Here is a 26,966-nt window from a genome sequence, read left to right as displayed (position 1 = left end):
GGTGGTGGCAGCATCATGCTGTGGGGATGTTTTTCAGCAGCAGGGACTGGGAAACTGATTTGAGTCGAGCGAAAGATGGATGGTGCTAGCTACAGGGATATTCTTGAGCAAAACCTGTTTCAGTCTGCCTGTGATTTGAGACTGGGACGGAAGTTCACCTTCCAGCAGGACAATGACCCGAAGCATACTGCTAAAGCAACACTCAAGTGGTTTAAGGGGAAACATTTAAATGTGTTGGAATGGCCCAGTCAAAGCCCATATCTCAATCCAATTGAGAATCTGTGGTCAGACTTGAAGATTGCTGTTCACAAGCGGAAACCATCCAACATGAAGGAGCTGGAGCAGTTTTGCCTTGAGGAATGGGCAATAATCCCAGGGGCAAGATATGGCAAGCTCATAGAGACTTATCCAAAGCGACTTGCAGCTGTAAATGCCGCAAAAGGTGGCTCGACAAAGTACTGACTTTAGGGGGTGAATAGTTATGCACGCTGAAGTTTTCTGTTATGTTGTCCTACATGTTTTTTGATTCACAATATAAAAAAAAAAAAAAAAACACAACATCACAGTTGTAGGCATGTTCTGTGACTGAAATGATGCACACCTTCACACAATCCATTGTAATTCCAGGTTGTGAGGCAACAACACATGAAAAATGCAAAGGGGGGTGAATACTTTTGCAAGGCACTGTATTTAGCGCAGTATAGAAATATCTGATACTTCGCATTAATAGCAGGCAGCATATCATAAATGGCCCTAGCTAACATTAGCATCATCATATTGACAATCATAAAGCTCTATAATACATAAATCCTCTTCCTACAGACTCTTCTCCAGTACCCAAACCTTCAAACAGGACCTTAAGGCTCATCTCATCAAAGCCTCTTAAGACTGCAAGCCCACAGGGCCAGGACCCTCTTCCGCCGAGCACTATCATGGTGACCAGCACCCTCTGGGACTGATTCAGAGCCGGACGCTCTCAATCAGTGCCCTCCTACCTAAAAATGGAGCGGCCTCCTGGCCTCTCGCATAGCTGTGGATGACCACCCACAGCTTATGCAAGCGGCCAAAAAGATGGTCGCGATGGTCAAGACCATCGCGACCATCGGGCTTGCGACGAGACCCTGCGGTAGGGTCTCGGTGACCGCAAGCCCTGGAGTGATTTTGGCTCTATCAGAGCCAAAATCACTCCCACTGACGTCACTAGTGAGGTCAGTGGGGCCGGACCCAGACGATAGGTGTTCCCATGGGAACGCCTCCATCTGGCAGCCACGCCCCTGGCACGCCCACCAAAGGGGGCGTGCTGTCAGTCACCATCGACAGCAGGCCCCCTTTGGTGCGAGACCTGGAGCGACAGCTTGGCTGTCGCTGTCCGGGTCTCTCTCGCGCATGCGCACGACGGAGCTCCCTCCGTCGTGCGCATGCGCATTGGGGTAACATCGACCCGTTTGCGAGCGTCCTCCACCAGTGACTGCTTGTTGGGTACAGGAACCCTGAAGGATGAATTACTTCCTCTAAGCAAGCAGCCCTGTCATTATTTTCTTCCAGTAGCCATAATGATTCCTTCTATCTTTCCCACCATTCAGCATTTGTGTCGTTTGCTTATGCTTATCCCTATGTTATGATGTTCAATGGAATAATTAATCCCTGATCGGTGCTGGGGACACCTTGTGGCACCGTATAAATAAAAGAAAATAATAATAACGCAAATGGAAAATCATTGCTATAGAGTTATTGGGAAAACAATCAGGCTTCATCATCATTATAGCGCTTCATTGATGATATAAAAAGCTAAACGCTCTGTCCATTACTGCATCATTTATTTCATATTGGTGATGTCTCTAGAAGGGTGTACTGCAGAGAAACATCTGAGGGGTGGGAGGGGGGTCTTCCTGCAGGCTCGTTAATACTGATGAATATTACCCGATAGTGACAGAGAGAGGCAAAGCGGGAAGTTAATCCCCGATGAAAGGTTGGAGATATGAGGGAACGGACTATAACAGGGCTCTCTGTAGCGCTCACTAAATCTCCTCTAATAAATAACTCTGACATAATCACCAGGCACAATGCGGTGTCAAACGCTTTGCCCGATATTCTGTCTATCAATCAACACAGATGGCACAAAATATCAAGAATAACACAGTTATCTAATAATAAATGCCTCAGTGAGACCTAGGGATACATTTCCTAAGCCTTTGTATAATTACATTTAAGGGATAAAACAAAAGGAGAATTCAGTAACTGTATTTATCATATCTGCCCGAGCAAGACTAATACTATGCTTTCCAGCAGGAAGCATTTCAACCCATTTAATAGCATATAATCATGTCAGTTAGCGCGTTCTCTATATCAGGAGTCTCGGATAGATTGTTTATGTCAATTGATGCTAATGTACATTTTTTTTTCCCTTCATGGAGTTTTATGAGGAATAAACTGTTTATTAAGTTCAGGCTGATAGTGAATGTGGGTGGGGGTCCTTGTGAAGAGGATGTGTAAGCCTACATACCTGTTACTCATACTTGCCTAATTTGCGTGGGGCAGAGAATTTTCGTTTTTGTAGCACCGCCCTCCATGTTGTGATGTCTGTAAATTCACAATATTACAATACCGATCGCACACACCCCCACTGTGGAAGAGGGTGAGATCTGGGGGTGTCTACTCTCCAGGGTGCACTCCCCCAAATACAGGAGTGTCCCGAACATTCCAGGAGAGCAGACAAGTATTATTGTATGGGTGTCGGTAACACATTGTATTGTAGTATGTAATACTACATATAGACATTATGCAAATGTGATAGTACATGCTCGCTATTTGTGTACAATAAAAGTCTGCCTTTAGTAAGGCAGGTTTTACTGCAGTTAACACATTGCATGATTTCTAAACCCTGCAGCTGTAAAATAAAAACAGGATTGCAGACGAGAAAACGCTATAAGCCCTGCGCTTTATGGCACCAAACGCTATAAGCCCTGCGCTTTATGGCACCAAACGCTATAAGCTCTGCGCTTTATGGCACCAAACGCTATAAGCCCTGCGCTTTATGGCACCAAACTCTATAAGCCCTGCGCTTTATGGCACCAAACGCTATAAGCCCTGCGCTTTATGGCACCAGACGCTATAAGCCCTGCGCTTTATGGCACCAACAAGACCCACATATGCCCTGGATAACAGGGGGCAGGTATAGTTTATTTAGGTGATACTAAGAATAAGGGGAGTAAAGGGTTAATTATATTTTTTATGAGACCAAGGGATGTAAATAGAAGTATAATACAGATGCTGCCTGTAGTATATGGTGAATGTAAGCTCTCACGAGCAGGGACCTCTTCCCTCATGTGATTCTCTTTACATTTTCTTCTGCTCCTTACTCCCCATAAGGGCACCTAACACGGGACCGCCAACTCCCTGCTGCTTATTGTGAGTGCTTTAATCGCTATTGCAGCAATGTATATAAGTCGTGTCCTTGTCCTGCACTGTAATGTACTGTAAGTTACTTGTTTCTTGTTCACTTATTAGTTCTATGCACTATGTAAGGCGCTGCGGAACACTTGTGGCGCCATTGAAATAAAGGATAATTATAATAATCACTAATGCTGCCTGTAGTATATGGTGGTCACTGATGCTGTCTGTAGTATATGGTGGTTACTGATGCTGTCTGTAGTATATGGTGGTCACTGATGCTGCCTTATTATATGGCGGTCACTGATGCTGCCTTATTATATGGCGGTCACAGATGCTGCCTTATTATATGGTGGTCACAGATGCTGCCTGTAGTATATGGCGGTCACAGATGCTGCCTGTAGTATATGGCGGTCACAGATGCTGCCTGTTGGATATGGTGGTCGCTGATGCAGTCTTATTATTTGGTGGTTACTGATGCTGCCTGTAGTATACGGCGGTCACTGATTCTGTCTGTAGTATATGGCGGTCACTGATTCTGTCTGTAGTATATGGCGGTCACTGATTCTGTCTTCCAAAGTGGGACATGCCAGTTATACCCTATTTCTAGGGCTGGACTGGCAAATTTATGTAGAAAAAAATGCCCACCCATGAGGTGCAAGTGCTGATTTTTAAATGATGACCTTAAAGTAGAGCCAGGTTGGAATTTTTTTTAATTATTTTTTTTTTTTTTTTTAATTACAGTCAGGTGCATAAATATTGGGACATTGACAGAATTTTCATATTTTGGCCTCTATTCACCACCACAATGGCTTTGAAATGAAACAAACAAGATGTGCTTTAACTGCAGACTTTCAGATTTAATTTGAGGGTAATTACATCCAAATCAGGTGACAAATAGGAGCGGTGTACCCTGTGGAGAATGTAATAATGTATTTTCTGGTATTGAACACAATGGCTAATGTCTTTAAGTGAGCCAATAACCTGCCCCCTAGTCCTCATCAGATAATGGGTCCAAATCTACCTCCCATCCGAGAGAGAGCATCTGGTATATAACGGGTATTGAGGTAGGTATACAAAAAGGAGACCTGCTTCTGAGGGCCCAAACGAAGGATCATAGTTTATAGAAGGGAATGAAATAGGGACAGAGGCCCGTTCCCAAACTGGGCATGCGCATTACGGTGCGGCTGAAGGTACCTATAAAAGGCTGTATAAGAAAGGCCAAAATCTGTCTGCAGCTGCACAAGATTTACAGATGCCATCGGTGTAAAGTTGTCCCAAAGACCAGACACCGTACATGAGCCAAATGTCGTCATTGCTGGGCATGTCCAGTTAGGGTAGGAAGCATTAAGCCACAGGGTAGCACCAGGGTGAGCCCATCTCATATAGGGTAAGAGCGTAACACCAAAACAAAATATTAGGGCACATATTGATGTAGATAGCAGAAATAGTAAAGGCGTATGTGGGGACCCCGTCTGTACAGCCAGAGAGCCCACTAGCATGGTATCATTCTGGCTGCCCTGGAAATGGACAGAAATAGTTTCCTCACTAAGGCTGGGAGTTGCTAACGCTATTTAATAGTCAGTATCCATTGTTAAAACAGGGACAAAGCGTATAAGTGCTGAATAAACAAAGACATGCTAAATAATGCTATTTAATCACAAACAGTTATGCCACTTCCCTGTAATGCTTATGTCTGCTGGATTTCTACAAGAACACGTATCGTTCCATTGCGCATTCAAGTATCTGGGCTACACAGTGTTCCACTTATTGATCCAGGAAACATGTAAAAGGTATGTCTCACCAGAGACGTGACGGGTGCAGCACCCTGGTAGATGGAAGATACTGCAGTCAGCAAAGCTAAAATTAGAAAGTCACAGGTGTAGTGGATTTGAGGGCCTCTTCGTTCCCCCCCCCACGACAGGCAGGATTAATGGCTGGATGAAAACGGTTATCACAAGCCAATAGCGTCTTATCAAGAGGCACCAAACATAGTGTTACATCTATCATAGGTGACCGTGTAACGATCTCATCAATAGCGCAGCCCCTGCTCTTTTATTACACAGACTCAGATTAACCCGTTATATGTATTTGTACTTCTTCCCCAGAGATCAAGATGAAGCTTTAGCAAAGATGCCAGACCACCAGCCAGCCACTGCCCATGGGCTGACATGACCTGCACATAAGAAGTGGCACAACAGCAGAGTGCACCCTTCGTTAATCAAGTAACGGCTAAAAGGGATTATTCATCCAAAGTAGTTCTCATTGTACCCATGTGTCAGGATGGCGTTGTGCCTCCGATGCCCTTGTTCAGCCATCTTCAACGTGCTTTGGGAGATTTACTAAACCTTGGACAGAGATAAAGATGACTGAGATAAAGTACCAACCAATCAGCTCCTAACTGTCACTGTACACGCGGTGTTTGAAAAATTACAGTTAGGAGCAGATTGGTTGGTACTTTATCTGCATCAATTTTATCTCTCTCCAAAGCTTAGCAAATAGACCCCACAGTCTGTAAAGTGAGTAAGGAGCTGATTGGTTGGTACTTTATCTCAAGGCTTAGTGCATCACGCCCTTTGTCACAGAGTTTTCAACAGGAGAGCTGCATTGGGTAGATGAATCCCCCCCCCTCCCCCAGCACACTTTGCATTTCAACAGTAGACATGTGATCAGAATGCTTTTCCTGTTAGAGGGGCAGTTTTGTAGCCAATTTTTCTTTAGGCTGTATATATTATTGTGTCATGTGTCTGTGAGTAATGAATACACCTGTGCACCTGCTAGGTGACCTGGAACACGTGAACCGTTAGGGGACCTGAGGACACAGGCCCTGATTACGAGCCGGACGCTCTTTCAGAGTGGCATTTTTTTGTGCCGGCCTCCTAGGCCGCTCGCTTTTGCGAGCGGCCAGGTGATGGTCGCGACCATCGGGCTTGCGACGAGACCCTTGTGGTAAGGTCTCGTCCATCGCAAGCCCCAGTGGACTTCCTGCTCTAATAGAGCAGGAAGTCCACCTACTGACATCACTAGTGATATCAGTAAGGCCGCAGGAGGGAACGCCTCCGTTTTGTCCAGCCACCCCCCCCTGCCCGCCTCCAAAACGGGGCGAGCTGTCAATCACAATCGACAGCCGCCCCGTTTTGGTGCGAGACCCGTAGCGACGGAGCGCCCGTCGCTGGCCGGGTCTCGCGCATGCGCACGCCGGAGGTGGCGCATGCACAGGGGGGTAAACATCGAACCGCTTGTGAGCGGGTCTGAATCAGCCCCATAGTTTGAGAACCACTGGTTTCAATAATTAAACTATCAATTATAAAATTGTATTGCTTGGCAGTAATTCTGAATGTGAATGTATGTATTACTATATACTGTCATTAATGCTCATTTATATTGCCTACTAAGGCAGACTCAACTTTACTTATATCTGCTTAATGTCCTAATAAACATGTCCTACTTGTCTATTTTCTAAACAAAAACAAAACAAAGAGGTGAAAAGGAACTTGAAAAACTAAAGAAACAACAGCTTTATCCAGCCCCCGGGGGCTGAAAATTAAAAAAAAAAAACTTCCTAACTTTAATAAGAATATAAAAGAATATTAATACTTTGCAAAGAGCCCCTTCCGCACGCATTAGGAGGGGAGCTTAGCCTGCACTGCACAGCGGAAATACTGTGAATCATAAATTACCCCTATAAGTTTTTCTAGGATTGAAAATGTCAATTTAATTTGTGGACTACTATTTGTAATAACTTGCCGGCATTACAGTAAATAATGAAAGTCAAACCCTTCATCTACTGTGGCTTCGGTAGGCCCTTGCAACAAGTGGATTGATACTAGGTGATATAGATTGTAAATAGTTTTTTTTTTTATCTTTAACTGCATAAAATACGAACACGTTTTATTATTAGAACCTAACACTGACACAGAGTCTTGGAGACTACTTTGTGCTGCAGTAATAAAAGTGCAGCATTGGATAGAGTATTTTACTGCAGAGAACACATGGCACGGGGAAGTCGATTGTCTGAGATGAATGTCATTAGCAGTAAATTCTGACTGACAGGTCCGGCAGAGCGGATAGAATGGAGATTTTACAGCTCAAACAACAAAATCACCCAGTGTAATCAGACTGGGAGGCTGCCTCCGTCTACCCGATGTGCACCGCATAAAGTAACGGTGACACAATGGAGGCGCTTCACGCTATCGGCTTCCTATATCCACCTTATTAAATCCATGGGGAAATGTTACATAATAAAAAAATGTTGTTTTTTTTTTTTTTTTTTTTTAAATAAGGCTGGGATTTAAGTCATTAAATTATTTCCATCAGCAATCATGGTACAAGATGAGACGCAGAGCTTTACGCTTAATCTCTTTGAATATGTTAGTGTTGACATTTCTCTTCTAATTAAAGGGACCTGATTGTCCCTTATGTCACACAATCATTAATCAACTAATGCTATGTTGCAGATTAAAGGGTGTATTTATTGTATAGAAGTAGTGTAAAATAATATATACACATACACAAACACAATCGTAGATTTTCTGCAAAGTATTGAACAAAATAAGTTAGATTGTGATGAATATATATTTATTTTGGCAAATAAACATGTTTTGTACTCATACATGTTGCTTAAATAGATTTTTGATTTCCTTAAATTTTACTCTCATTAAAAGTATCCACCCTTAAGGCCAGTACACACTACATGATGTCTAGTGTTTACCGACCTAGTTAGCGGTGTGTCCCGGCATCGGCAAGTGTGTAGTGCTGGCGCGATAGCGGGGGCCATGCTGCATTCGGCAGCATGGCCCTCTCTGACGATGGTGCTCCGTGGGACCTTCAGGGCGATGTCGCTCACGATGCACGGGAGCTCGTATCGTCAGTGACATCGAGGGTACACACTAGACAATAGGCCTAATCGGACGACATATCATCTAGTGTGTACCTGGCCTTAGTGGCGATCACAGCAGTGCAAACTCGGGGCATTCTGTGGGTCAACTTGTCTAAAGTTTTAGCTTTGATTGCAGCAACTCCCAAAGGTGATTTTGGCTCATTACTTGCACAACTCAAACACATCTGTCCAGAGATGATGCCAAAGGAGTTCAATTGGATTGCAACCAGGACTCTGGGGTGGCCAAACCATTTTCTTCAGCACCTGTTGTTTTAACTGAACATTTTTGCAAATACTGGAGGTGTTTTGGGCTGTTACCTTGCTGTAGTGTGAGACCACAACAAATAAGGCGGGTGCCGGAAGGGATGGCATGGCGCTCCAGGATTTTGTGGTAGTGTTTGGACTTCATTACTTCGAAGCATGTGCTCACCTGTCGCCAGACAAAACGAACTTGTGCCTCTTGGACCCAAACACTTTAAACTTCGATTAGTCTTTGAAAAGAACATTCTTTCACGGTCTAGTGGTCCAGCTCCTGTGCTTTTTTGCCCCCAATAGCCTCTTCTTCTTTATTTATTCATGCCTAAGCTAACGAGGTGGCGTTTGACGGTCGCGATTGACACGATCTCCTTCCTCGTTTCCATCAGAGCAGCACAAATCTGATGAGCTGTTTGGAACTGTAGAATTATGGGGTGTGGCCTCTCAGGGAATGAGCACCCGCGAGGCACAGCAGGTGGCCTCATGTCTGTACAAAACACACCTATCAAGTCCATCCTTTACAGGAAATCGACGAATCTGGGGGTGTATTGAAATTAATGAGCTGTAGTGTGTGTGTATATATATATATATAGTATTCTGCCCAGCACCCTGCCAGGAGTACTTACTTATTAGATTCAGTGTATTCTGTACAAGAACCTGCCAGCAGTACTTCCCTATTAGATTCAGTGTATTCTGCCCAGCACCCCACCAGCAGTACTTACCTATTAGATCCAGTGTATTCTGCCCAGCAACCTGCCAGCAGTACTTACCTATTAGATTCAGTGTATTCTGCCCAGCAACCTGCCAGCAGTACTTACCTATTAGATTCAGTGTATTCTGCCCAGAACCCAACCCAGTAGTACTTGCCTATTAGATTCAGTGTATTCTGCCCAGCAACCTGCCAGCAGTACTTACCTATTAGATCCAGGCAGGGCTGCCATCAGAGATTGTGGGGCCCGGGACTCACAAGATAGACAGAGCCCCTCCTCTTTTGTGGGAGTGGGGGGGGGGCAGTTTGTCAGAGGTGGGCATTGCTGTGGATAATGTGGGTGGGGCTACAGCAGAGGTGGGGCATTGATTGGTGCGTAAACCAGTTTAAAAAAAGATATCAAAGTTTGGGCTGTGGTGGGTGCCAACATGTCAATCTGTAATATAGGGTGAGAATGAGAGAGCAGAGTAAGGGTGTGTGAGCAGGGTGAGAGAACAGGGTGTGGGTGGGAGAGCAGAGTGTGGGTGGTAGAGCAGGGTGAGGGTAGGAGAGCAGGGTGAGGGTGGGAGAGCAGGGTGAAGGTGGCAGGGCAGGGTGAGGGTGGGAGAGCAAGAATCTCTGTACCTGATCTGTCTCCACCACATGGGAAGTGGGATCCTCCACAGCCACTCATGCCCATCTGAGCTCTTCACCATCGTGCTGCAGCGGATGTATATAGCTTCTTCCCCAGCCACTGCGGCTCCTCACTCTCCCCTGGCCCGGCCTTGCCGACGGTTGCTGGACTGCGTCTCCTGATCCAGGCACGCCGCTGATATTTACACTCTCACCCGGCCAGAGAGAGGGGCCCAGGTAACAGCGGCATTTCTAATTCGGTGCAGGCCGCAAGTTAATCCACCAATGTGGCCGCTCCTGATTGGCTGCCGGTCCGCAATCTGCGATTGGCTCGCGGCCGGCGCCACTTTTTAAATAGGTTGCCGGCGCTTATGCACTCTGCTGCCAGCCTGCCATCCGGGCCCCCCTTTCTGCCCGGGACTTTAGGCCAAGCAGTACCCCTGATGGCGGCCCTGGATCCAGTGCATTCTCCTACAAAAACATTACAATCCCTAGGTCAGGCCTGGCCAACCTGTGGCTCTCCAGCTGTTGTGAAACTACAAGTCCCAGCATGCCTTGCCACAGTTTTGCTATTAGGGAATGCTAAAAACCTGGCAAGGCATGCTGGGACTTGTAGTTTCACAACAGCTGGAGAGCCACAGGTTGGCCAGGCCTGACCTAGGTCTTCAGGACTTTGTCCTGGTTCTCATTCTACTTATGAAACTGCTCTTTCAGTGTTTATCCATCTCGTTTCCACATTCTATACCGATTTGAGACAACAAGGCTCGGTCCGAGGGCATTTGCAATGTTCTGCTGTCATTCGCGGCATTATGGCTTTGTGACCGGACTGCGATTCATAGTTAATTACGTCATCGCATCTCCTTAGCACAATCACTTCATGGGAGAAGGGGGCAACATGCATGGGGCGTTTAGGATGGACTGGAGTGGGTAGAGGTGAGTGTAGTGAAGGCCAGATACGAGCAGGTTGCAGTAGCCAAGGTGAGAGAGGTAAAGTGAGTGGAGGAGGGTGTTTGTTTTATCCAGCATGACAAAGTGTTTGATCCTGGAGGTGTTACAGAAATGGAAGCGGCATGAATGTGAGGTTTGTAAGAAGACAGTGAGGAGTTGAGGATAACTCCTAGGTGGCGGACAGGTGCAATAGAGGATAGAGTAATGTTAACAATAGATTGTAAAAAGGGGGATATTAAGGGTCTCCGTAGGAGTGAAGGATCAGCTGCCTTAGATATGATTTGTTAAATAAAGTGCTCAGAAGTCCACAAGGAAATAGCAGATAAACAACTGGAGTCGCAAAAGAGGAGTGGGGGTGCGGGGGTACGGGGGTCCTGCGTGTTCGCACACAGACCGCCAGTGTTTGAGTAGTGGTGAAATAGCAATAAAAAATAAATAAACACACTTTACAGTGCTAATAAAATGAATTGTAGCAAACTTAGCGATATACAACAACAGAAAATACCAGAGAGAACACTAATACAGTATAAAGTAGTCAATGTGGGTATTAATTATGGTGTAAAATGAAAAAAACAAACATGTATTTGAAAAGCACCAAAGGAACGATATGCTCATGAATGTGAATTAGACTGAAGGACATACCTGACCAGAGCTCTCTCCAGGTGTAGTGCAACCGCACTCTGCACTTCTTCTGGTAACAGAGGAGCTTGTGCACGATCTGTATACACCGTCTGCCAGAGAGGAGAACAGGGACAATTTACAGCTCTAAAACCAAACATGTCCTAAACATTCATTCTTTGGTAGTTAACTTACACTGTTACATACAGACATACACAGTTCTTGAAGGACAGATAAACCATACCTTCCAAACGTCCCGACTTCAGCGGGACAGTCCTTATTTTGGGAAACTGTCCCACCATCCTCTATGTCTGGATCTGGGGGAGGTAGAGAGGCTTTTCTAGCATGTGCGCAAATTACATGGTGTTTTTCTAGGAGGGGAGTGTGGCCTAGTACTTCAGAAGTGGCCCACGGGAGGCATTTAAGGTGTGGCCTCGCCCTCGTGCCCGGAATCATGCTATTCTCATCTTGGGAGGTATGGATAGACCCGTACATTGAAATTCCAGGACAATCACAGGAGCGGCTACCCCGAATATTACCCAACAGCTTCCCAGATGATGCGGTTCCTTGAGTTAAAAACTGAGGCCTGATGTTATCTCTGCATTACATTAAGAACGACCATAGGTCACTTTTCTGGACTTGTTTTTATACTGAACTCATGGAATAGTGCAAATCGTGTGTGAGACGTTTATCAATGAGATGTCATCCTACTTCCTAGTGCTCATAATGGACACGTATGTGGTGTTTGCATGGTCTTACCCATGTTGCATAATCAGTATAGTGATTGTTGTATGGAATTACAGGTCATACTCCGTAGCAATCTACAGGTTCAATCACACCTGCAGCCGGCTCTCATGCAGATGCAGATTTAATAATGAAAATAAATACAAAAATACATCCTTGCCAGCCAGGCTCTACCAAACAAATAAGGAAAAAAAAAAACCCAAGCGCTGTGAGCGCTGCTGGAAAAAAAAAAAGGGGGTGTCAGCCTCTTAAATAAGGTATGAACGAGAAATTAAACAACCAGCGCTATTAATTAATAAACAAAATTACCAGTGAACAGTTAGGTCATAAATTACACAAATTTAATACAATGACCTTAGAGAAAAAAAATACATATAAAAAAATCAGCATACATAGAATCTAATGAAACAAATAAATAAAATAAGAATGAATATAAATATAAAAAGCCACATACAGTATTAACAGGAACAAATCAGTCAGTTAGGACTTAAATATCCCTTTAGGCGAAAGAGTTACCGGAATCGAATATTGGTTTTGCCACAATCCCTGGGCACATGCAGTGGCCAATGCAGATATTAGTGGGGCTGTCATCCTACCTCAGGAAGCCGGATGGATTTTAACCAGTGAAACGCGTTGAGCTTGATATTGCACTTGGAGGTTACTCCATTCCGTTACTGGCTATCACCATTATGGGACTTTCAAAACCTCTGCTGACTTTGGCGATCTGCTGCATTTCCAGAGGAGGATGACAGCCCCACTAATATCTGCATTGGCCACTGCATGTGCCCAGGGACTGTGGCAAAACCCTTATTCGATTCTGGTAACTCTTTCGCCTAAAGGGATATTTAGGTCCTAACTGACTTTATTAGCCTGTATGACTGTGCATAATTTGGAAGGAGGATCCACCAAGGATTAATCAGACATGAGCCCACCTTCTGAGGAAACCGGGAGTGCTGTCCCGGAGAAACGCGTTAAGGCATTTTGGGCTGTACACTGCTGTTTATACACCAGCCTATTTTGATGTCCATTCCTGATTTGTAGAGTCCCAGCCGAGAGGAGACTCGTTTGACACTACGTCGATATCAAGCTTTAATATAAAGCAGCCGCTTCATACAGGCCCTATCGACGGCTGGACGTACCTTCCGTTCACAGTCTGAGGATTTTTTCAATCACTCGTTGAGTTGGGCTCCCACATGCAACGTCAGCGGCTGTGACTTCCAGCTCATTTCACAGCAGCCGTGGTCAGCGTGTACGGACCGAGCACTCACAGCGGATGTCCTCACGTCACAGACCGATTCCTGTGCAGATACCGGGGCATATGTACACGGCTTGTGTGTATCCACTGAAGGTTGGACACATTCTCAGGCTTAGGTGAGCCGCTTATTCATTTCATTTCACAGCTCCAACTTCATCAGCCTTTTTGGAGACTTCTCTCACCAGCCTGTCGTTTGGTGTATACACTCATCATCATATATCAGTTTATGTTTGATGTATTGAGTGACATTGACCACCTTTCATTCATCCAATAGAGAGATATACATCTCCAACCCACCTCCTATTTAGGGATTGCAGTGTACTCTTTTGTTGCTACAGATTTCATGTTTTTATTGATTGTAAATTTGTCATTAAATTGTTTGTATTTTTTGTTCTACAAGCGCTACATTTGTTTCTTTTTGCTGCTATGTTCATTCTGGTGGGTTGCAGGTCCCACACATTGTAGCAGCTACTCGTAGATCAAATTGTTCTCAGGTTGAGTATCATTGCGCACCATTCCCATTTTTCCTATGATTTGTTCCTATTAATATGTGGCTTTTTATATTTATATTCATTCTTATTTTATTTATTTCATTAGATTCTATGTATGCTGATTTTTTTATATGTATTTTTATCTCTAAGGTCATTGTATTAAATTTGTGTAATTTACGACCTAACTGTTCATTGGTAATTTTGTTTATTAATTAATAGCGCTGGTTTGTTCATTTCTCGCTCTACCAAACGCTGCCTGATATCCTCCACCAGGCCACCAGGGGGACCTCCGTACACAGCAACCATTTCTCAGCTCTCTTCTAGGCTTTCTTGTAAGTACAGTCTGACAGGCTCCCCTGTCAGCAAGACACAGGCATGAGAAGTGTACCTCCCCTCCACAATTATTCCTGTATACCACAGGTCCTATTGTTGATGCAGAAGAAAAGCACAAATAAAATCCCATTTAGGTCCCTTTAAATGTGTCCAATGGGGAGAATATACCTATCCATTTCCTAGAATGAAAACATAAATTTTCTTTTGGTCTATAGAGTTAAATGACTCTTACCAATGATATACATACAGGATGATAACACACACAAGGATATAAGCAAATACACAGAAACAAGGTGAAAGAACGCGTTTCACGGACTTCGGATCTGTGCGTTATGAGCGAATCAGTGGGAAATACGAGCGGCACATATGGCAAATGAACAATGTATTAATAAGAAAACCATTTACACTACATAGGAACGCAAAACAACTTTTTTAAAAGGTTTTTCAAGCAATTTGTTGTACTAGAGGCCTATGTAATATCAGTGATTATATAATGACACAATGTGGGACAGCACGGATGGCAATTAGAATTACTGCCTCACAGCACTAAGGTATTTTGTTCAATTCCCACCAAGGCTCTATTTGTGTGGAGTTTGCATGTTCTCCTGGGGGTGCTCAGAATTCCACCCACAACCCAAAAACATACTAGTAGATTAATTGGTTCTGTACGTGTGCATGTCCCCATGTGGTGGGAATATAGAATGTAAGCTCCATTGGGACAGGACTGATTGAAATGACCAAATATTCTCCGTAAAGCGTTACGGAATATGCGTGCACTATATTTGGGGGGAGGAGAGTTGCCCCCTTGCCCATCCCATTCCCCCCATTCTGGCACCTATGGGTCATAAGTATAGCCAGCAATGTTGATTAGTCTTCAGTGTTACCGCTAGGTTGTTTCAAGCGGGGCGACACGTCCTGCCCGATTTGAAATTGCTGAAATGCTCCCTGCCCTTATGGAGGCGCCCCACTGAAACAGCTGTCCCCACCCGTGGGCCGCAGTGCTGGGGAAACAATCGCCGGCATGCGCACGGCATCTAATCAGACTGCGGGGAGAGCTTGGGAGCAGCCCAGCACAATTGAAAGCGTTATGTTATGCGCAATGCAGTAGTTACAGCAGTGCAAAAAATACACTTGCGAGACCTTAGAGCGAGCTCTGGCGCCGCTCTAGTGAATGCGTGTCACGCTGTGAGCAAAGGCGAGTAAGGAGACGTCTGTAACTTCGCGCCTAGACAAACCATGCGGCAACGCAAGGGGTGCAGATCCATTCATTTATTTTTTCTTTGATCCCAACTGTCTCTAGATGTCCGATAATAGTAAATATTTGTTATGGAAGAGAGGACATAGGGGAATATTAGTACAAGTTCACTTTAATCCAACGTGAGCTGCCTAGTCCAAGAATTACAGTACTTACTTATCCATTCCCACTGCAGCAGATTATACGCCTGTGTAAATGGCTATCGCTGCCATCTGTTAAACAGATTCCCCGAGTTGATGTTGGATTACATAATATATGAGATCAAATCGTGATAATGTTTCTAGTTGAGCCCTGTGCGGGTCGCCTTTGTTCCTCTCAGGCGAGGTACGGGTGAAACACATTTGGAAAATGAAGTCATTCATTAGAATGAACTGCGCTGGGAAAGTGTAGCAAAGGTCTACTCTAAGGTTACGGTAATTAGCTTTAATAATTCACCATGTTTGTGTCGATACCCTTGCATATTTCAATGCGATACAGAATACAACAAGTAATAAAGGCAAAGTAATACTTTATACTGTAACCTTTCGGTTCCACGGTACATTCCTGGCGCCCTTGTGGAGTAGGTAAAGGTCGCTCTGCGACTCGCAAAAGTTCATGTAAGAAATAGTGTGCAGGAGTAATGGTTCTTTATGTCTTAACCATCAAAGCAACATTTTAAAAAAACTGTTCTGTGAATGGGACGCAGTCAAGATCCCGGGCACATGGAATGCCGGTGCTTAGAATACTAGCGCCGGAATCCCGACATTTGTCAGAATCCAGGTGCCGGCATCCTGAAGGTAAGTAGCGGGGTTAGGGTTCGGCACTAGGGGCGGGGAGGGTTAGGCACTAAGCAGGAAGGGTTAGCGTTAGGCACTGGGGGGGTTAGGTTCAGGGTACGGGGAGGGAGAGTCAGAGGTAGGAGAAGGGTTAGGATACCTACAGACAGGTGTCGGTATACCCGTCGGGATTTCGACGGCCGGTATCCCGAGCTCCGGCATCCCGTACCCAACCCCTGTGATAATTGCTCTAGTTTCTCATTGGGCTGAGATATTTTGCATGTATCGCCACTGTAATTTGTTCCTTAGTGTTCCCAGTCTTATCCCAATTGCACCATACTGCAGAGGAACTGGCTGTCTTCGCCTCAGATGGGGAAGAGCCTGTACTGCAGTGAGAGTCCATTTGTGTGAAACTTTGTCATGATTTTGCTTATATCTGCCCATTTCATATATACATTGCATCTAATGAACGGATGAGGAACGAACGCTGTCACTAAGGCATTATGCAGGCAATACATCTACATCTAGCGGGCGAATCCCTGACGCAGACCCGACAATCGGCAATCAGCAAACTCTGATGATCAGCGATTTGTCGGCGGATCGTCAGAATGTAACTAGTTAACGATCCCCAACTCGCTTATTCCGATCATTTTTGGGTCGGAATCAGCAAATCGAGATTTGAATTTGCGAATCGAGACGGGGAATTGCCGCGATAGATGCTTGGCAACCAGCATATGAGGAAAGTAATAATCTGCAAATTGCTGGCATAAAAAGCAAACATAGGCTCTGTAGAAGAGGAATATGGATCGAACCCTGGCACTCCAGCTGCTGTGGGACTACATTTGCCAGCGTGCCTTGCCACAGTTTTAGCATTCCCTAATAGCAAACCTCTGGCAGTGCATGCTGGGATATGTAGTTCCACAGCAGTTGGAGTGCCAGGGTTCGCCACCACTGCTTCAGCATCACTATAAATTTTTAAACTACCAGTATCCCTACTAATAACAAACCAAAATATATATATACACGAATACATACACATACAGTATACCGCTGGAATGGGAATGTCCCTATATTGTGGGCTTTTAGCATACCATTCAACCAGTGAGCCTTTTTACCCCAGTGGGCCAATGCACCTATTGCTGTTTTATCTCTTTGCTTCAATGTACCCCCGCATGCTGGGTATGCAACCCCCAAATACACATCAGTATGGGCTGAGGGGAAGAGCCTTAGAATGTGCTTTCCCTGGTGTCACCATGGCTCCGCTACTACTCTGCTTTAGATGGAACCCGCATTAGCGAGAGTGAAGACTGAATCCTGTGTCTATAATGTGCTGTGGTCTCTGGCCCTGATTCAGAGCCGGACGCTCTGACAGAGCGCTCGCTCTGAAACAGGGCGTCTTTTTTGTTTTTATGGAGCGGCCTCCTGGCCGCTCGGGTTGCTGTGGGTTGCCACCCACAGCTAATGCGAGCGGCCAGGATCATGGTCACGATGGTCAAGACCATTGCGACCATCAGGCTTGCGACGAGACCCTTGTTGTAGGGTCTCGTGGCCGCAAGCCCCAGAGAGCTTTCGGCTCAAACAGAGCCGAAAGCTCTCCCACTGACATCACTTGTGATGTCAGTGGGGCCGCCCCCAGACGGTAGGAGTTCTCATGGGAACGCCTCCATCTGGGCAGCCACCCCCCCGGCCCGCCCACCAAAGGGGGCGTGCTGTCACTCAACATCGACCGCACGCCCCCTTTGTTGCGAGACCCGGAGCGACGGATTGCCCGTCGCTATCCGGGTCTCGCACATGCGCACGACGGAGCCGGCTCCATCGTGCGCATGCGCCCTGGGCCACCATCGACCCGGTTGCGAGCGCTCAGCGCTTGCGACCGGGTCTGAATCAGGCTCTCTGTCAGCAATGGCTAGACTGTATTACGGGAGGATGGGAACAGTTGGCGCGGAGTCTGCCAGCTCAGTACGTTATTTCTAAGAGACTACAAGAAAAATACCACTTTAAATTTTTTACGTCCCATGCAAAGATTCCTCCCTCCCTTTTATTCCTGTCATGTATTCCACACAAGATTGCTTTCCATCTGTCACCAATTCCACACACTTTCGCCTGCTGCACGCACAGTGTAATATACCCGCCATCTGTCACTGAGGCATTCTGACGCTATTCCATGTCCATTACCGGTGGCACAGCTGCTGGATTCCTTCTTACCAGTTTTACCCGAGCATTGAAACAGTTAAAGAGCAACAAAAAAATAAAAGTCCTGAAGAGATTATTATACAATATATATCTGGTGTAATAACGCAGTTTATTCTGCTGTAATTTACTGCTATTTTTTTTTATTAAAGGTGGGTCAATGTATGAAAAAGTCATGTACTCCAAAGTGCATTGCCCTGACAGAAATACTATTTATTTCTACAGTTACTTTAATTCTAGTCTTTAAAACAAGACATAAAAAAAAGAGACACACAAAAATGTAGGGAAGAGGGGATCACACACAATTCTACATAATAAAAGAGAAAAAAGATTGAGAGGTGATACTGAGGGAGATCAGCCATCTTGAGAGGCATCAGTTAGACAGAGGTATATCAGTCATCTTGACAAGACCTAGGTAAGCCTGATGAGAGACAATAGCTAGATGAGAGACATGTCATCCATCTTGAGAGGCAGTCACCTTAAGAGACAATAGCTATCCAGAGCCAGGTCAGACGTTTTAAGAGGCAATAATCAGATGTATGTCAGCCATCTTGAAAGCCAATAGTTAGGCAGAGATAGTTCAGCCAAAGTGAGAGGCAATAGTTAAGTAGAAGCCGTATTCAAAGGTCAAACACCAGTAAGGACGTGCTTCCCTTTGCATCAAACTTTCCCCAAATTCCACCAATTCACAAATCTTATCAAATTGTAATACTATAATATAATGTAAACTTGAGCTGTGCTTACAACATATGTTGCTGTTCTATTGACTACACTAACATTCAAAAATGTATGCATTATATTGCAAGTAATGGCACTGTGCATCCCTAAAGTAAGATCAGCAGGTGGTCCAGTACTGATAGCGAGGTTTTCTCATCCAGGATCATTCGCAGTGTAGCCCACTCAAGCCATCCCTCACTTATCATCTGATGTTGTGGGGAGAGGTCTCTAGGGACCCAGACTGGAGAGGAGGGCCTGTGGTGAGACACTTCTACTAATAAGGGTCCCCTCTTAGAAATCTAGGACCCGTGAGCTCTACTGTGTGTCCCAACAGGGTTTTGGAGCCTAAACGGGGGCTGTCAAGGGGTATACACAATGGTACAAACTTGCAGAGTGCACTACTTCATAGCAGCCAATCAGCAATTAGCTCTGAATGGTTTGTGCATTATAATGTAAGCAAGCATCTCATTGGTGGCTAAAGATTATTGTTATGTATGTAAATCACAATCATTACTCTTTCTGTCTGGAAAAGCAAATAGGTGTGAAGAGATTATATGTGAATGCTAAATTTCTGCAGTCTGTCACTTACGTATAAAGGTCCATAGGAAACTCCTTCATCATGTGAGTTACTATGAATTCCACCATCAGATCTAAAAAGAAGAGAAGAGGGAATGAACGGTGTGCCTGGCTCTTATCGATAACCCTATTACAGCTACACTGAGAGACCCAGCTCCCTATCTGTAATGTCTGCTATTAACTCAGGGGCTGTGCTACTCTGTATGGAGATAATTCGCTTGGCCCATAGCCCTGATTTATTTCATAAAAGACAATCGCAGAGCAGGATTACTGTTATAAACTCCCAGTTTTCATTAGAGGAAAAGGATGGATGTAGGGGGGGGGGGGGGGGGGGGAAGGATTTCCATGGAAACCAAAACTGCTAAAAATAAGCACAGGAGTAGCAGGTCTGCCTCTGTTTCTCTGAATGAAGCACTCATTATTCAACACAGATAAGCCCGCGAGCTGAACGTAAGGAGCCCGAGCTGCCTGCAGTATGGGAGAGCACTGGCTTATCCCGTATTGTCTTTCTCATTGCTTAACTCTTGCTGGTGATACTGTATAGGGAGTTACAGTTACTGGCACTTTCCTGTTCCTGAATTTCCATCTTCTTCCAAATTTCCTCAATTTCCGACCACGTTTACCCAGGATGCAAAGGTTTTCTTTAACAAGCCGCAATTATGCTGGAAGATGTCACAATTATCATATCTGCATGTACAAGTATTCTTGCATCATAAACAAGCCAGAATGTATATTTCCTTTTTGAAATATAAGAAAGTAGCAGCCCGATGCCATTTTATCTTTTACATAAGTTACTGTGACAGGCTATAAGAAGCAGCTTGGTAATTACCTTTCTCTTTGATGTGCTTCTTCACAACGCTGTTACTAATTGATCATGCTGCAGATTTTATACAGCCTCTTGGATCACCATAGCAACCGCAGTCACATGGTGCATTATGTAGTGAGCAGAGAGGCTTTGGACCACCTCTCTGGGCAGTTCACACTGTGATGTCATCCTACTCCTCCCACCCCCTTTTTATACTCATGACAATTCTGAGAGTCCTGGTCTGTGTAGCAGACTGGAAGTGGCTGCCAAATCTGTTTTCCCTCCAGACTGATTTAGAAAACAACATAATGATTAGTAGGAGGACAACTACGAAAAAATTACAGATACAAGATACAGTAACTTACTATTTAAAGGGACAAAAACACCCTTCCATGTGGGATTACTGCTTTAGACGTACAGAATAACTTAGAACTTGACATCTATCAATACCCAACCTCAAAATGAAGAGCACAGACAATATAGGAGGTATATTAACCTACAGCACTTAAAGTATGAGCTACTGAAGGGTGCCGTATATGGTTTAATGAGATGTATGTGGGAAATATTCTGAAAGATCCAACCTTTTACGATAAACAGCGGGATCCAACATGGTCGGATGATGGCCATATACACGAAAGGATTAATTACTTCAAACATGTTTACCGTCTGTCCTTAAAGCATATTGGGCCTAAAAATTATGCGATTTGCAGCATATTCGGTCTAAAACAGCTCAATTAAGCAAGAAAATCAGAACAAGTATCTGCAACTTACTGTATATCAGGAATTCATAACCAAGGACCCTTTATGCCCGTAACTACCCACAATGCAATCCCTTAACATTGGGTGTGGATTAAGAGACAGTAAAAAGGTTGAAGGTGTCTAGATAGACACCAGATGTTAGACAGTCAATAGATCGACTAGGACAAAAGGTTGACAGGGACAAAATGTTGACACACTAAAAAAGGTCGACATGTAAGAAGGTCGACATGTAAGAAGGTCGACATGTACAAATGGTCGGCATGGTCAAAAGGTCGTCACATGTTACCCCGACGCTTATTTCAAAATGTCTATTTCATACTGACGCCTGCTGCTGCATTTGCATTTTACCTGTACGGTATTGCCAAGTCGCTTCCGCGTGGCTGTGCAATACCGTACATATCTAAATCAGGCCCAATGCCTACTAATTGCCCACATACAGTATATCAGGGAACATTTGCTGACCTAGGCCTGTAAATATGCTCACCAATGGATTGGTAACATTAGGCAATGAGAGTATACAGACAGAGGTCACTCACCTAACACGGCGCACACCAGAGGCCGGCAGGGTACATTTTTATCAGCTGCCTTTTTCCGATGCCTCATGGGCTGCAGAGATTTGGATGACAATTAAGAAATGCAGTGATAAGTAACATTATAGCTGTAATATTGTCCAACTTCTTATATTGATATCTACAAAATATTGTCTATTTAATAGGCAGTAACAATAAGCATTTGCAATAAGATGCCCCTTGCTTCATGTGGATAAATCTCATTCAGCTCCATCTTTACATTTTGCAAACATGGACTCGATTACATTCTCTCAGTACTTTTAGTCATAATAGAATGTTTTCCTGTGTGGACTCTATGGACAGAATTCAATTGTTTGAGCCCACCTTCGCGCCTGATGGAGCAATTTAAATTGTTACGGGGGGTGCACGCCGACATGCGCAAAAAGTGACCTGTTTGGGCGCCCAAACAGCACTTTTCGCGATCGTGCCCAGGACTTTGGTCGGGTGTAGCTGTTTACGCGGTTAAAGCCGACCTCTACGGGCGCGATCAGCGCAATAATCGGCATCAATTGAATAGCGCCCCGCGATCTCCGGTCACTTTAGACAGGAGATGGGTGCGCTAAAACAATTGAATTCCGCCCTATATGCGATCGGACTCCATATATAAGGTACTCTACTTGAACTGGGTCTTCTGAATTTCATGCTTACCACAGAAAAGTTATTAGCACACCTATGCACACAATGGCAACCAACCAGACATCAGTATTAATCTTTACCTCCATGAAAGCAAATATCTGATTGGTTGCTATGGTAACAAATACCATTTTTCTGTGCACCCATTCTACTAAAAAATGGTAAAACTTACCCTTGTTAACTCTCTTTCTTCAAAGTCCATAGGGTGCACAGTGAGACATTGGGGTGTATGTGGGACCTGGAGGACCAGACACCAACAGCAAGGGCTTTTCAATCCCAGGATGCTCCGGTCCTTCCTCCTATACCCCGCCCACAGCCTGAGGGCACAGTTTTGTTAACAAGCCCAACGCAGGAGCAGGACAGGAGAGAAGGAAGACTGGTACACTGAAGAATCACACTATCACACAGAGAAGGAAACAAGTGACCAAGAGAAGAAACCCATAGAAACCAGGTGCGTCATTGCGGGTGCCCTGTGGACCCTATGGACTTTGAAGAAAGAGTTAACAAAAGGTACATTTTACCATAACTCATTTCTTCTTCAGGGTCCATAGGGCTCCACAGGGAGACATTGGGGATGTCCCAAAGCAGTTGTTCAAGGGCGGGAGCGCTCCTGCCCAGATAGGAGAACCCTATGTCGGAAGGAAGCATCCTGAGAGGCAAATTTATCAAATGCATAAAACCTAATGCTGGCCATACACGCTGCAATTATCGGGACGATCCGCCCGATATCGGCGGATCGCCGCGATAATTGTAGCGTGGGGGGGGCGACCGAGGGTTAAATATTGCTCGGTCGGGCATGCTGGATTGTCCAGCATGCCCGTCCGATGCGATATTACCCGGTAAACTGTCGGCCGCATTGGGCAGTGTATGCCCAGCGCAGCCGACAGACAGACATTTCCTGTGTTCCTTCCTAGGGAAATGTCTCCGACCCCGGGGGCGGAGCGCGGATGTCGGGCTATACACTGAGATTTCTCTCACAGTGTATGCTGCGGACATCTGCGGCTGGCAGCCGGCCAGATAAAATGTCTGTCGGTCTGACAGACATTTTATCTGGCTGTGTATGCCCAGCATAAGAAAGGTGTGGATCCACAGAGCGAGTAGAATGAGCAGAGACTGTAGTCGGCACAGGAAGGCCCATCTGTGTGTAAGCCTGTGAGACAGTCATGCAAATCCATCTGGCCAGAGTCTGTTAGCCTACCATCCCTTCTTGTGGAATCCATATAGGACAAAGAGGGAGTCAGATTTCCTGATGGAAGTAGTACGGTCCACGTAGATCTTCAGAGCAAGGACCACATCCAAAGATGCCTCATCTGCCGAGAGGTCTGGTGAATTAAAAATCGGAACCACAATTTCCGCATTCAGGTGGAAGCGAGAAACCACTTTGGGAAGGAAGCTTGGGCATATTTGAAGAACGTCCCTATCCTGATGAATATAAAAAAGCGGGAGCAGCATGAAAGCGCCCCTAAATCTGATACCCTACGGGCAGATGCAATAGCCAGAAGAAACAGTCTTTGCAGTGAGACATTTGATATCCACCGATTCGAGGTTCAAATGGAGGTTCTTGAAGTGCTTTGAGCACCACTGACAAATCCCATGGAGCCACAGGAGGGACAAAGGGAAGTTGTATCCGTAAAACACCTTGAATGAAGGTGTGGACATCCGGTATAGGAGCAATCTTGCGCTGAAACCAGATAGACAAAGCAGAAATCTGCACTTAGAGAGATGTTAGGTGGAGGCCTAGATCCAGTCCAGCCTGAAGAAAGGCAAGAATTCAAGAAACTTTAAAGACCTGAGGGTCATAGTTTCGTGCAGCACACCATTTGAAATATGAATGCCAAATTATGAGGTAAATCCTGGCTGAGTCCGGTTTACGTGCTTTGAGCATGGTCTGGACCACAGAGCTGGAGAATCCCTTAGCCGTTAAAGACAGACGGGCTAGGTCTGGATGTAGACATGGACCCTGAGACAACAGATCTGCTCGTAGAGGAAGTTGAAGAGGAACGTCTAGAGAGTCTTAGAAGATCCGAGTACCAATGACGTTTGGGCCAAGCCGGAGCTATTAACAGGACTGTGCCTTCCTCTTGTCTGAATTTCCTAAGCACTCGAGGAAGCAGGAATATTGGAAGGAAGAGATATGCCAACTGGAAGGTCCATGTCACCAACAAGGCATCTATGAAGGCAGCGTCGGGGTCCTTTGTTCTTATTCCATAAACTGGAAGTATGTTATTGTGTCTGTAGGCCATGAGATCCACTTCTGGAAGACCCCATTTGTTAACCAGAAGCTGAAAGACTTCTGGATGTAGAGACTATTCTCCTGCATGCACGTCGTCATGGCTGAGGAAATCCACTTCCCAATTGAGAATCCCTGGGATGCACACTGCGGAGATGGCTGGGAGATTGCGTTCGGCCCATATGAGAATGCAGGACACTTCTGTCATTGCTGATTGACTTTGAGTGCCCCTTTGACGATTGAGGTAGGCCACATCCGTGGTGTTGTCGGACTGTACTTGTACTGGCCTGTTTTTCAGAATATTCGGAGCCAGATTGAGAGCTCTGTAGATGGCTCGAAGTTCCAGGATGTTGATTGGCAATATTGCCTCGACTGGGGACCATTGGCCCTAGAAGAAATGTTGGCCTGTTACTGCGCCCCACCCTCGGAGGCTTGCGATCATGGTGAGGACAGCCTAGTCCGGGATCCAAAAGTGACGACCCTGGTTCAAATGGGGAGTCTGTAGCCACCAGGCTAGGGACAGGCGAACCTGTGAGGGGAGATGGGGTAGCTCGTTCCACCTGGAGAGGACCAGGTGTTGCAGGGACTGGAGTGAGACTGGGCAAATGCCACCATGTCGAAGATGGACACCATTGCTCCCAAGGCCTGCATTGCAGAGTGAATCGACACTCTGCGATTATGAAGCAATCTGCGTAGTCTGTACTGTAGTGCTGAAATCTTGTCTGCCGTCAGGAAGATTCTCTGAACTCGAGAGTCCAGGAGGGCTCCCAAATGTACCACCCTTTGAAAGGGTGTCAGGGAAGACTTTTTCCAGTTGATCAGCCAACAATGCATTTGTAGAAAGGTAATGGATAGCTGCAGATGGCATTGAAGAGTCTCTGGGGAGCTTAACAACAGCAAAAGATTGTCCAAGTATGGGAGCAGTCTGATTCCTTGACAACGAAATGAGGCAGTCATAACTTCCATGATCTTGGTAAAGACCCGAGGGGCCGTTGAGAGGCCAAACGGCAAGCATGAAATTGATAATGTTGCTGTAGTATAGCAAACCGGAGATACTGTTGAAGAGGCGCTATAGGTACATGTAGGTAAGCGTCCTGAATGTCCAGGGATACCATAAAAATCTCCAGGCTCCACAGCTAGGATAATAAAACGGACATTTTCCATATGAAACTTGGGCACCCTGATAAACTTGTTCAGAGATTTGAGATTGAGGATAGGCCAATAAGACCTATTGGTCTTCTGAACTAAGAAAAGGGTAGAATAATAGCCCTTGCCCCGTTGTGAGGAGGCGGCCAGAATTATTACTACTGAATTCAGTAAGGACTGAATGGCTTTGTGGAGCAGCAGGGCCTTGGTTGAGTCCAATGGAGGTCCTGTGCAAAAGAACTGTTGGGGGGTCGCCTCAGGAAGGAGAGGGAGTATCCGTGGAATTCTCTTACCCAGGTATCTGACGTGGTTTTTTTGCCAAACCTGGGCGAAACTAAGAAGTCGGTCTCCCACCTTGGGAGCCTCCAGGGAGAGGCCTGCCCCGTCAGGCTGCAGGCTTGTCCACAGACTTGGCAGGTGGACATCTAGTAGCCCAGGCCTGTTTGGCCCTAGGCTTGGAGGCCTTGGCTGGTGTCTGTTGCTGTGGAAAGGACTGACCCTTGGCTTTGCCTTGAGGGCGAAAGGAACGAAGGGATGACGTCCTAGGTTTTGTATTATAGGTAGAGGGTAGGAACGCAGTCTTGGAAGCTGCCAAAGTAGTCACAATTTTATCTAGCTCTGGACCAAATAGGATGTATCCAGAATAAGGGTGAGACTCCAGAGCCAGTTTTGAGTCTGAATCTGCTTTCCAGGAACGGAGCCAAACAATACTGCGGTCCACTTCCGAAGTGGCAGATATCCTGGAGGCCAGGAGAGCCGTATCCATAGATGCCTCACCTAAGTAGGAGGCTACATCCCTAATGTGAGATACATGGGAGAGTTGCTCCCTTGAAGCAGAAGTGTTTTATTTAGGGCCTTTGCCCCAACTCTCAAAGGCTTTCACCACCCAGGCCGTACCCCTAGCATGACGTGTAATAGCTCCTATAAGAGAGTAAATAGATTTAGGACAAGCTTCTATATGTCTATCTATATAGCACAATATAGTGTGCAACTGCACTACTGGTGGCCCCCCTGGAGTGACAGCGCTATATATGGCATAAGGTGGTGTGCAACAGCGCTACATAAGACACCAGGGAGCGTGCAACCGCATTAGATAT

The 26,966-nt window shown here is 45.5% G+C and overlaps 1 protein-coding gene across 5 annotated transcripts in view; it reads right to left on the bottom strand.

Annotated features, from left to right (window-relative positions):
• The window catches only part of ARMH3 (armadillo like helical domain containing 3), a 154,842-nt gene that overhangs the window by 53,032 nt on the left and 74,844 nt on the right, over positions 1-26,966 (bottom strand). For all 5 annotated transcript variants that reach the window (XM_088449983.1, XM_088449982.1, XM_088449984.1 and 2 more), the window contains 3 exons: positions 21,828-21,897; positions 19,741-19,801; positions 11,436-11,524 (listed from right to left, as the gene is read on the bottom strand). In XM_088449983.1, the coding sequence (XP_088306109.1) occupies positions 11,436-11,524; positions 19,741-19,801; positions 21,828-21,897 (220 nt within the window). The remainder of the gene's footprint in view (positions 1-11,435; positions 11,525-19,740; positions 19,802-21,827; positions 21,898-26,966) is intronic.

Source organism: Taudactylus pleione, unplaced genomic scaffold (genome assembly GCF_031769625.1).
Source record: "Taudactylus pleione unplaced genomic scaffold, aTauple2 ptg000502l, whole genome shotgun sequence".
NCBI classification, from domain to species: Eukaryota; Metazoa; Chordata; class Amphibia; order Anura; family Myobatrachidae; genus Taudactylus; species Taudactylus pleione.
Note: the sequence above shows the minus strand (reverse complement) of the source record. Positions and strands in the feature narration are given on the sequence as shown.